Source organism: Lingula anatina, chromosome 3 (assembly GCF_051362555.1).
Source record: "Lingula anatina isolate TDL-2025a chromosome 3, LinAna3.0, whole genome shotgun sequence".
Taxonomy (NCBI): domain Eukaryota; kingdom Metazoa; phylum Brachiopoda; class Lingulata; order Lingulida; family Lingulidae; genus Lingula; species Lingula anatina.
This window is the reverse complement of record NC_141769.1, coordinates 11,649,820-11,661,348: the sequence shown is the minus strand read 5'-3', so window position 1 is coordinate 11,661,348 and position 11,529 is coordinate 11,649,820. Positions and strand designations below refer to the sequence as shown.

The 11,529-nt window shown below is 38.5% G+C and overlaps 3 protein-coding genes across 3 annotated transcripts; 2 read left to right on the top strand and 1 right to left on the bottom strand.

Annotated features, from left to right (window-relative positions):
* Nucleotides 1-2,214: 2,214 nt before the first annotated feature.
* Nucleotides 2,215-6,713, top strand: LOC106160865 (uncharacterized). The gene is made up of 4 exons (XM_013537632.2): nt 2,215-2,483; nt 4,229-4,380; nt 4,764-4,960; nt 5,936-6,713. Exons 1-4 carry the CDS (start codon nt 2,348-2,350, stop codon nt 6,036-6,038), a joined length of 588 nt encoding a protein of 195 aa, XP_013393086.2. The 5' UTR covers nt 2,215-2,347; the 3' UTR covers nt 6,039-6,713.
* A 684-nt stretch (nt 6,714-7,397) lies between these two features.
* Nucleotides 7,398-9,900, top strand: LOC106160866 (stanniocalcin-2-like). The gene is made up of 4 exons (XM_013537634.2): nt 7,398-7,627; nt 8,096-8,259; nt 8,903-9,090; nt 9,390-9,900. The coding sequence occupies exons 1-4, from the start codon at nt 7,528-7,530 to the stop codon at nt 9,493-9,495; spliced, it is 558 nt and encodes a 185-aa protein (XP_013393088.2). The 5' UTR covers nt 7,398-7,527; the 3' UTR covers nt 9,496-9,900.
* Nucleotides 9,901-10,335: 435 nt separating this feature from the next.
* LOC106154915 (uncharacterized) lies at nt 10,336-11,339 on the bottom strand. The gene is made up of 2 exons (XM_013529511.3): nt 10,972-11,339; nt 10,336-10,745 (listed from the first exon to the last, which is right to left on the bottom strand). Exons 1-2 carry the CDS (start codon nt 11,272-11,274, stop codon nt 10,731-10,733), a joined length of 318 nt encoding a protein of 105 aa, XP_013384965.2. The 5' UTR covers nt 11,275-11,339; the 3' UTR covers nt 10,336-10,730.
* Between the last annotated feature and the right edge of the window lie 190 nt (nt 11,340-11,529).

Below are 11,529 nucleotides of genomic sequence, written 5' to 3'. Positions count from 1 at the left end.
GGGTTACTTCTGCACCCTAAATTACTTTTCTAGATGATCCAGTTTCGAGGTAAAGGGGGGAAGTAGGGACAATTTAAAAATCGCACTTCACGCATTAAATTGATTTTATTTATGTTTCCATTTGACTTATTAAAAAAGTCTCACTGCAACCAGAATCTTAAATTAGAGACCGCTCTATTGAAAGAAACACCTAGAAAAAGGCACACGCAGTACACACTGTTTGACCCACGGTAAAAAGATGGGCAATATCGAAATTGCTTTTTAAAGATGTCGTGGCACCTGCTCGGGACAGTGGATGAATCAGTCTTCTTTCTAACCGTCGGTCACTGTGGCCAGATATGGTCACTGTGGTGCACACGGTAGCGGTCAGTCATAGTGTGAGGATGGATTTACCAACTAACCTCATAGTAAGAACCTGGAACACGCGATATAGCTGTGGTCGTAGTAAAAGCACGAACAGGCCCTTAGATAGTTGTTAGTTAAACGCAAAGGATATGAGAGGTAGGATCTAGGATAGTTTTAGAGATCCTCGGTGTTCTACATGCAGTTATGTGCCTGCGAAACGGACTCTTTGCACAGTTAACAGCCGAGTAAAATTAGTGGGCCATGGTTTGTTGAATTACTGACTACATCATGAAAACTATGCCACCATTTTAACTGCACGAGAATACTTCATAGATTGCACATTAAAGTGTCAAATGCTCAAACCCTCCTACTTCACACTCACACACACACACACACACATGCACACATACGCACACATGCACGCGCGCGCACACACACACACACACACACACACACACGAAATAGCCAGCGAATAGCAACATTTCAGGGACGATTGTCAGTACGTTTGTATAAGGTTTGCCTTAACTGAAGATTTTCTTCTGGTGTACTTTTATTAGCTGTAGTGGGGGAAGCTTTATGAAGAGGACAACGAGTGAACGTGGCCGAGAAGCTGGGTTAATGCAACTATGTATTCTTTATAATGTAAGGGGGCAATCGAGTTCCTTCAGTTGGAAGGTTGCATCATTACGTCTATGATGTGGACAATTTCTTTCTTCCCTTACGTAAAATGGACAATAAAAATGAAGGAATCATGATTTATTGATCTATATTGAAGTATACTTAACTCAATAAAATGAAATCATTTAGATCAATATAAGTGACATAACACGGGTATTTTCACTTTGTAACCCTAAAAACACGTGAGTATTAATAAGGATATAGATAATTTTTTTATCAATTGTTTAACTTTCTTTTTACTGCGCCATGAGCAACTTAAGCGTATGTTTGTGGAGTAGGAGCGGTGCTAGCCTAAGCTGCTCTCGTTTATTCAAAACTCCCCTCCCAAAACGTTGAGAACTATCACAAATCTTTGTGTCATGCGATTTGACTACGAATTCCTCCTCACGACGATTTTTTTCTTTTTGGTCTAAGCTGTCCAACAATAGCAGAAGTGGCTCTGTATTTTTCTAAAGGGTGAACCATTTAATTGAATTTCCACGTGTAGTTTTCTTCCATGTGGAAAATTTTTGTTTGACTATGACGAGAGATGAGTAAAAAATAGTAAAGTTCTGTCGTGCGATTAATGTCTGTGGTCGCATAATTGATTTCATAGCCAGCACACATGACTCAAGTTACTTCGTTAGATCAATGAGCTACAAACGCATGTACTCAATAGTGTCCTTAAAAGATTTAGATTGGTTAACATGTGTTATTGTAACTTGTCCGTTTAAAAATTTAGTTTTAGTTGAGGTATTGAACACAAAAAAGAAACTATCTCTGTTTGTAGAAGATCTCGTCGGAATGGTCTAATTTCGTGCCGTCTGAGCGCCACATAGAAACGTCGAGTGCTTTGGTGCTCGTCTTGAATACTATGTTTGATTAATGACGTAAAAACGTCGTGGATTTCTCTTTGCTTATACCGAAAAAATAAATAAGGAAAAAGAACAAAGGTTAGTTTCCGTCTAAATAAAAAGCAATTTCAAGAGCTTCAATTCAATTTTCTTATTACAATTAAACGCCATACTCTTTCACGCAACGCAATAATCGTTCAACCATGCCCAGTGACGAGTTGCAGATTGGGTAACACACTTCCGACGTAGGTTGTCACACGACCCCCGAGACATTATGTGGCCCCGCCCACAGTTTCCTTATATGGAGGAAATACTCCCCTGACCCACTTCCAGGGCTATGATATATATAAATGACGGCTGCGCTGCTTAGAGTAAACCATTCACTAAGACCAACTCGGTGCAGGTGTTCTGATAACGACCAGAAGTGAGAAGGGCACACGTGTAGGATTAGATTATTATTGTTCAAGTAAAAATCAAATTTAAAACAGAAGATGCAGAACGGATTTCAACTAGCCACAGTTGCATTTCTTGCCGTATTCACAATATGCGCGGCAGCAGAGGATCACTTTTTCACAAGAGGCACAACACAGAAAGATGAAAGATTCAAGTATATCCTTCCATCCAAAGGTAAGACTGGGTTAGCTGGCATTGGTGGAGTTTTTTAATTCTATTTTCCCTGAAACTTAAAAAAACGAGAATAGAGAGGGAATTAAGGGGTTCTCTTTCTATGTCTTGTCCTTTATGAGCCCCTCCCCCCTTTTTTTTTAAGCGTGGGGCATTGACCTGTTGCACACTGTGCCAAAGATTTAATGCGAGGCTCTTTTTTCAGTGTTGGAATACTTCCCAGCCTCGTATGTCATATATATGAGAAATTTGTAGTCGTAAAACTGGATTCAGTAATTACTATAGCCTGAATGGGTATTACTTTTGGAAAAGCTGATATATATGATATATGAAATGTGAAGTGAACCCCGTGCCTATTATGTCCACTTTACCGTAATGGTACATGAACCTCAGTGTGTTTGAACGATGCATAGCGTGGGTGGTGTGAACATACACATACACGACCGTAAATAATATTACAGTCCTGAAAACAGCAATCCACGCAGAGTGCATGGAAACACTGGCATTAAAAACAGCAGTTAATGGACAAGACGGGGGCGTAATTTAATCATGAAAGATAACCTTCAGAAAAAAATAGTAAAATACTTCTGAACCAATTTTTATATTGCCGTTGAAGACAATCGACCGTGGTGTGGGGATTTCTTGAGTGCCAGTCCTTTTTTTACTGTATCAACTTATTTAGGGATGATTTATTCACGTACCCTCGGACGTTCATACATTTGTACATCATGACTATGTACAATACATGTAGCACTTGGATGATAAAATACCTGTTAACAGCACTTTGATAATAGTGATGATCTTTTATTAGGAGCTGAATGTTCTCAAATTGCCACGGATAGTGTGTATCTTCCGTACGTTATAGTATTATTGTGGTTGTCAAACACCGGAAGAATATCCTAATCATCCAATTATTAAAACTGATATTAGGAAATTGGATTCTTTCGGTCAGTGGTTACTACCCATTAAATGATTCATTGCTAATTGTTAACCCTGTGAACGCTTTACGAGTGATGACTGGGTCATAAATGACTTATTAATTAAATGTGATGAAAAGATCTAGGTTAATGAATCACTGATGCTTAAAAAGATTCTTCAGAAGTATTGGCTGTAAGAGTATACCATTGGAGGACTCAAAATTGTTACAGAAATATTTGACAATAAAACTCACACCGACCCATTTTATCGGGCTACCTAAAGCAAGTGCATTAAGGTAACGTAAATAAGATATTTGAAACATCCAGATTAACGAGTGAATACTCAAAGGTAATGTTAACAGTGTCTTCTTCGGTGACTCACTGCGACGACCACCGCATAGGTTGACATTGGTGTTGCTCGGTGACATTTTGACGCACCCATTCCTCACGGAGTGTTTGACATTCCAGTAGCAGCGCAGAGTAGTGTGTGAGATCGTAATGTATTCAAACAATTTGTAGTTGAAATACTCTCTACATGTCGGGGTGGGCAGGTCGCCAAGAGGTGACTCCCGACTTTGAAGAGATGACTTCACTCGGTTCACTTACTATCATGTCGATTTAGTTTCCGTTCTGACCTGGTAAAAGGCCAACGTGCAGGCTCTTATGGGACGTAAAGCTTCATAAAACTAAACGAGCCCCATGCATCTACCTTCTGCCCGTAAGATGGCCTAAACTGAGAATTTTACACTTAATATTAAAGGATGATACAATATGACACCATTCAGAATCACGTTTATATCTAACCAAATTCCGTTTTTGTTTCGTTTTCAGAAGTCGACGCGACATGCCTAAGTCAAGCCGAAGCCGGGCATTGCCGGTTTTATCGCTGCCTCAGAGAAAGATTCACCTGCGACAAATTCCAATACGCCAGGGACGCCGAGTTCAGCTGCAGACGAATGGGACGCTTTGCTGGTGGTTACGAGGTACATTTTGATGCACTTCTGATACACTTGAATGCACTTTATGATTAACTAATTGACTTACTGAAATGTCCTATTTGTTCTCATATTTAACGACCATTTTTCCTTTTTCTCTTTGCCCGTTTACTTTTTTTTTATTTTGCATCAGCAACAAGATAAACTTTGGCAATGAACAATATTTTTCACCACTGGCATGAAAGTAAAAGAACACTACATTCAAGTATACGCGATTAATTTGAAGTCGAAATATTTTACTGAAAAGTGAGACTTGAGTTTCCGTGCCCTCACATATATAGGTATCCTTTGTTCTTAATTATTTTGAAGTATTATATATATTTATTTATTATATAATTAATTGTTATATATTTTGTACTTTTTCATTACAGCACCGCCAGCTGATCACGCAGTTCAACAAGTGCATGATGAGAAGCTTGTCTCTTGTATACCAATCAGGCACCAACAACTGCTTCTTTATCAAGGAGTTTGGGCAACAGCTTTTTACACAGTGCTTCATTCAGCACAACCTGTGTGAACTACTGCAAGGCTCTGAAGATGAAAAACGCGCCTTCCAGCAGATGTTTGGGTAGGTTAGGCTCTCTCTCTCTCTCTCTCTCTCTCTCTCTCTCTCTCGTTAGATATTTATTCGGAACCCCAAGTTACATTGTATAATATGTAACATCTTGTACATAGGGAAATAATATGCATCTTGTTAGGCTGTGAAGTTGAGCTGGTAGCTTCTGTTTTTAATTTCCCTTCGAAGGTCGTTTCGAAATACGTGTAAAAAGGAAAGAAAATACAACATTTGTTGGAATCCTATCTGATCAGACACTTTAACTCCCCCCCCCCCCCCCCCCCCCCCCCCCACACACACACACACACACCCCTTGCTTTTGAGAACAGGACAACCCTGGAAAATGCTGTCTAAACATTGAGAACAAGAGGTGATGTTTTTTCGATCGTTTCAGTTGGTTTAGTAACTGAGGCAGTCATACGCACTATTCCTCTTATTTATCCCATTACCACCTACATTTAAGAGATCAGACCCGATATCTGACATATCTGGACTTACATAAAATCTGCGGAAACGCAGCGTGCACAGGCCGGAGAAGTCGGGAGATAACGTCAAACGCAAATAAAAAGAACGGAATTCCATCCTGCTTTTGGTCATGTTATGTTCTAAATCCCAGCTAGAATAGCCAATTGCTAAGTAATGAAATTACTGAATCAAAACCATATGTTGTAAAGGAATTTTATTATGTGTATCTCGACTCAGTTTAGTAAACATGTAAAGCAAAAAAATCGGCAGAAGTGAACATAGTTTTTCCGTATATGCGTAGTTAACAGAGATCAGTTGATTTTTTAAAGAGACATGATTTTTCATTTCACTGTGACACCAATGGGATTCAAATGAAAAATTATCATGTAGACGCAAAATACGCCTCACCCGACTAAAAATAGCATTGCATTGCTCTTCTTTATCATCATCATTTTACCTGGCAACGAGTTATTTAATACACTGTCTACAAACTTAAGTCAAATTCCAATGATTTCTTTGTAGCATCAAGACAGTTATGGACGCTCAGGGCGAGGTATCAGAAGCTCTCCAAACGTGCAACCTCCAGCAGCTGAACAGCTTCTTCCACTGGATGACCGCAAGATGAGGGTAACGTGCCAAGATGCAACACACCCGAAAGGATTCTTTCACTAAAAAAGAACGTTGGAAAGAGCAAATAAAACCGGTTCTTTATGAGAACGATGGACTTGATAGAATGACTTACCTAGTGTGAGACAACATGAATTTACCAATTTTAATCGAATTCTCTTCCACGTGTTGACCCCGACAACACATATGCAAGATAGCTGTGTTGTAGCAGTGTTGAGAAGAGAACCTTGTACTGAGAACATCTGGCAAATATTTTCCCTTTAACGTGTTCTACGTTTCGTAGCGTGAGAGATCGACAAACTGCAGCTATACTGGCTGCCAGTGTTATATATTTGAACCCCTCTGTTAGTGTTTATTGTACAGCATTATTTACTTTCCAAAATGCCTAAATGAACCACACCCCAAACTTGCACACAAATATTTTCAGTGAGATACTGCTGAATACACCAGTGTCCAATTTATTCAGAGGACACTTTTATCTATACAGACGACTAAGAATGGGGACATTTCATCTATACTTTAGAAAACGCACTTGATTAATGCCAGTGTTAGGAATAAAATTGAATAAAAATATCATAAATATCGATGAAGTAGACAATCATATTTCTTCTTGATGTTTTGTCATAAACTATACATAGTGTTATTTGTGTAAATAAATAGAATTTTTATCCTTTTTTAAGCATTTTGCTTTATTATTTAAATACATGTATACCGATGCCAGTGTAACTCGCTTGCCAAGACAATGCGTTAGATGGGACCAGCCGCAGCAGTCTCACTCAAGGAAATCAAGATTGCATCCTGTCATGTGAACAATGAACTACTGACAATATGCCCAAGGAAGCCCATAATTATACTTTTTTTTTTTTTGGGGGGGGGGGCAACTAAGGGCGTAAAATTAAATTGAAATTAATATTAAATTTTAGATTAATATCATGCTTCTCCTAAAATAACACAATAGAGATAATTTTTGTAAACCACACAGATTCGTTTTTTTTTTTTTTTTTTTTTTTTTTTTGCATTTTATGAGTTAAATAACCAGACAATATCTAGATATGATAAATAAAATATCATTATTTAAATTCATTTCCCCCGGACATTGCCTCTAATGAAGCATAATGATATAATAACATCGATCAGCTGTAACACATTTTTGTAACATTTGTTCATTAACGACTTCCACAACAAAGTAGCAGTAGTACAGTGTACAATGCAAATATTTATGACTGAGCCCGAATGTCTTAAATCAAGAAGCTGAAGTTCTACTCTACAACTTCTTGCTTAAATGTACTAAAAGCCACTGAACAGTGCTATATGAAACAGGAAAAGCCGGGAAAAGCAACAAAATCCAGAAATGGGGTCATGAGCCTGAAAAGTGGAACATCTATGTTACGGATGTTATTTTAAGACGTCAATATTGAGAACTGGCCTCAGTCTTACAGAATACTGTACACATACCAAAGTCCAGATCCAGTGGAAAGCAGCACACGATGAAGGTTCTTTGTATTCTCTCACTGTGTCTGATTGTCTGTGATCAAGTAAACGGCCACTTTTTGTTCGGATCCAGCCCAACTATATATCCATCGGAAGGTAAGTCGCTAAAATCTATCGTGGGGCTAGAATTTGGGAGTGCAATGCCCTACCATACATACATATGTTTAGTTCGAAGGACCTGAATCGTCTAAGCTAGAGATGTCTCATTCATGCTTTTGTCTCTCCCAAATATAATACATGTGTATCACAAAAGAGCCTAATTTTTTTTCTGGACACTCTTTTCTTAACAAAGTTATCCGCTGGTCAAACTTGTTCGAAGACAGCACCTTCAGCCACTATTCACAAGTACATAGAAATATTGCATTTATCTGATTTTTTGTCATGATTTTTTGACATCACTATTTATTCATTTTTGCATAGTGTTTGAAAATGTGGCCTCTGCCTTTCATTCATTAATTGCACGTCGTAGTGCCAGATATTTATTGTTGGTCAGATGCTTTGCACAATATAAAAAACAGCTGTGGAGGCAGAGAATCAGACTTATTTCTGTTATTTCTTCTCCAGATGTGAACCCCATGTGCGAACAGAATGCTCGTGATGGAGACTGTGAATTCTGGAATTGCTTCCACGCTAGATGGCGCTGCTCCAGCGATCACAACTTCTCAGAAGAGTACGGCAAAAGGTTGTGCCAGAGGTTGAAGCAGTACTACGACAGCTTTGATGATGAGGTAGGCAAGAACGGATCAGTGCTCCATTTTTCTTTCTAATTACCAACAGAGTTTCAGACAATAATTGTAACAGAAAATTTTCCAAACATATGTTCGTGTGTTTACAGGAGCACTTTGTTGTCATTTTGTTTTAATTCTATTTGAGTTTTCGAATAAGTAACTCGAATTTTGGGTCAGTAACTCGAAATTTCGGGTCAGTATCCTTAAATTTCAGAACATTCAGAAGCGCAATGCTGCCTTTTTGTTTTGTTTTTTGACTTAATCGAAACTCCAAAGAGATACTATCTCTAAATCCCACAATAAGATTAATACGACAGCAATACCCTTCCGTATTAGTATGTGTATGACTTCAGTTAATAACTTGCTCGTGTATGTAACGCACGAGTGCGTGAGCGAGTAGACCTAGATTGTATGTAATTATGAATAATTTTAATGCAGAAGGTGTCTTTGTGAGAATTCTGAAAATATGACATACAAAGGTATCAGCTTGAGTCTTTACAAAATGAATGAACAATTGAATAAATAAATAGAATAATAAATAACAGTTCTATAAAGCCTCATGCAAATAATTTGGTAGACGACAAAAAGCTGCTGACATGTTCTACACTCCATGATCCAGTCATTGTTATTTTCATCTATACAGGGCAAGCAGTTTGCGGACGAGTCAACCAAGTGTCTTATGGGTAAATTCCTCAGTAAATACCGCGCTGACTCCAACCAGTGTTATGCCCTAGAGCAGTACGGGGAGAAAATGCTGGCTGAGTGTAACGCAAACAGGGGGTTCTGCACCGCCATAAAGAACAACATGGATACGCTAAAACGCGTTTATCAGTAAGTCTTCGGTAGATATATAACGCGATAAGTTATGTATATTGATATGTGATGGGTCCAAGGCTTCAACATCATCTACACATGGCATATTCTTAATCGAATTCTCTAGTGCAAAATTTGAGTATTAGTCCTGTTAGCACTTAACTTCAAGTCTATTTAAAATTTTGACTTTACATAATATAACCTTTCTTTCATCCCTCTCTCTTTCTCTCTCCATCATCCGATCCCCTTAAAACAAAATCAAAATAGACGAACGAAAAAAGATTACAAAGGTATACTTCCTTTTCTTTTTGTTTTAGTCCGAGAGACCTGATCCAGCTTGGGCGCACCCTTACGCAGTGTGCTAGAAACGAACTAAGCAAAAAGCTCAGTGTTATCCTTCCGATAATCCACGGCAAAAAGTAGGCCAGGAAGTAACGACTGTCGCGATTGTGATTATCGCCATTGATTCTGCGACTTTAATATTCAAGTGGGTCGGCCATAATTGACCCTCGGACTAGTTAGTCCCCTATTCTGAATGGGGCCAATGACAATATGGAAAAATGGATATCTTTTATGTGTGGACGAATGAGAAAGTAGTGACCACACTGAACACGGGGGAAAAACATTTGAAAAAGAACCAAAGCCGTTCTGATGAAGAAATTGTAGTCAACCTCTGCACGAATACACAGAACTCAACGTTCCTTTTAACTAAAGAGGCTGCTATCAACATTTCGTGTTTTTTTCTTTGTTGTTCGTACTTTTTTTACGTTGATATCAATTTAATTACTAAGGTGAATTAAAGGCAAACAAGCTCTCTCTTGAACTTCATTTTTGTGATTGGTTGAATTTATATAAAAAAAAAAGAAAAGAGCGTGAGGCATCCTGTTTATTATTATTTTTTTTTCGTGTAGAAATCTTTTTTTTTTTCTGATATTTTTTCAATGTTTACATATATGTAAAGGTGCTAAACAATTTTGGAGTACTATAATTACATACAGTGTTATGAGCTAGATAATTTCATCACTACGTATGAAACTTTCAACAGCTCAGTGGCTGTCTTCCTCAGTTCGTGTGTGTGTGTGTGTGTGTGTGCGCGCGCTCGCGCGTGCACTCGTGTTTGTGTCCAATCCTAGTGCCTGTGCTTGAGTGTGTATGAATATGACTGAGTATTGGTGATTCAGTATTCCATCCTTGTCATTTTAGTGATTCTTCGCCGATACTGAGCATTTCTCTTTATGACAATAATACAACAGTGAACAGAACTTATATTTCAAAATAATTTATTTTTGTCTTCATGTGTTTACCAATTATCTTCTTACTGAAGACAGATATCTATGTAAAAAAGAATAACTGTAGTCTAAATTGGCACATGAAACCACTTCAATCAAAGCGTGCGAAGTGTACAGTTTCATCCCTGGATGTGTACTGGCACGAACGAAAATGCACTAATCTTAAAGGTCCTAGTGCATACATTGTTCAGGGCAATATTCCCTTTCTGGATAGTTTATGAAAGGTGTGATTTGGACCCGTGGCACCCAATGATTTTAATCAGGTTATCTAATCCAAGCCATACATCTACAAAGTTGTGATGTGAAATATCGCTGGTTTCGTTGCTGCCATTTGATGCTGTTTTCTGTGTCTGTAATTCCGCTCTTTGCTTAACCAATGAATCCCTGAAAGGTGATTTAAATATATTAGAGGAAAGGACAATATTCAACACTAAAATGTTTGTTTTAGTCTATTTTATCATTGATTTCAGTAAGTACACAATGTCATTATTTCTAAGAAATTATGTAAATTATGTAAGTAAGAATAAGGACCAAATTTACAACGTACCTTATCAATCTAAATGTATATCTAAATGAGGATATTACATTAAAATCACACTTTGACACATACCTTGCCACCAAATCCAATGCCACCAAATCCTTTGCCAAAGCCTCCAAAGCCACCAAATCCTTTGCCAAAGCCTCCAAAACCTCCGATTCCGCCAAAGCCTCCCAGACCGCCGTAGCCGCCGAAGCCTCCAATACCACCATAACCAACGCCTCCGAGACCGCCAAAGCCGCCCAGACCGCCGTAGCCGCCGATTCCTCCGAAGCCTCCAATGCCGCCGTAGCCTCCGAAGCCACCGATACCGCCGAAGGGTGCGGCGTATGAAACGGCGACGAGAGACATGAGGAGAACGATGCACTTCATCATCTTGGATATAGAGTTTGGTTAGCTGAGCAGTGTGAGCACCTTGAAGCTAAATGTGACAGGAATGTTCTCCGCTGGTCATTTTATAGTCTGCACTGTGCGTGTACAGTCTAATAGCTAAATTGTTGTATAACAACAAATTATAATTGATAAGTGAATAGATTTAAATATGATTTAACGACGTTTTGGACCCTTCCTTATTTTATTACAAAAGATCCCTGCTGCTCCCTGCTGCATGCAAACAGATCTCTGTGAGCG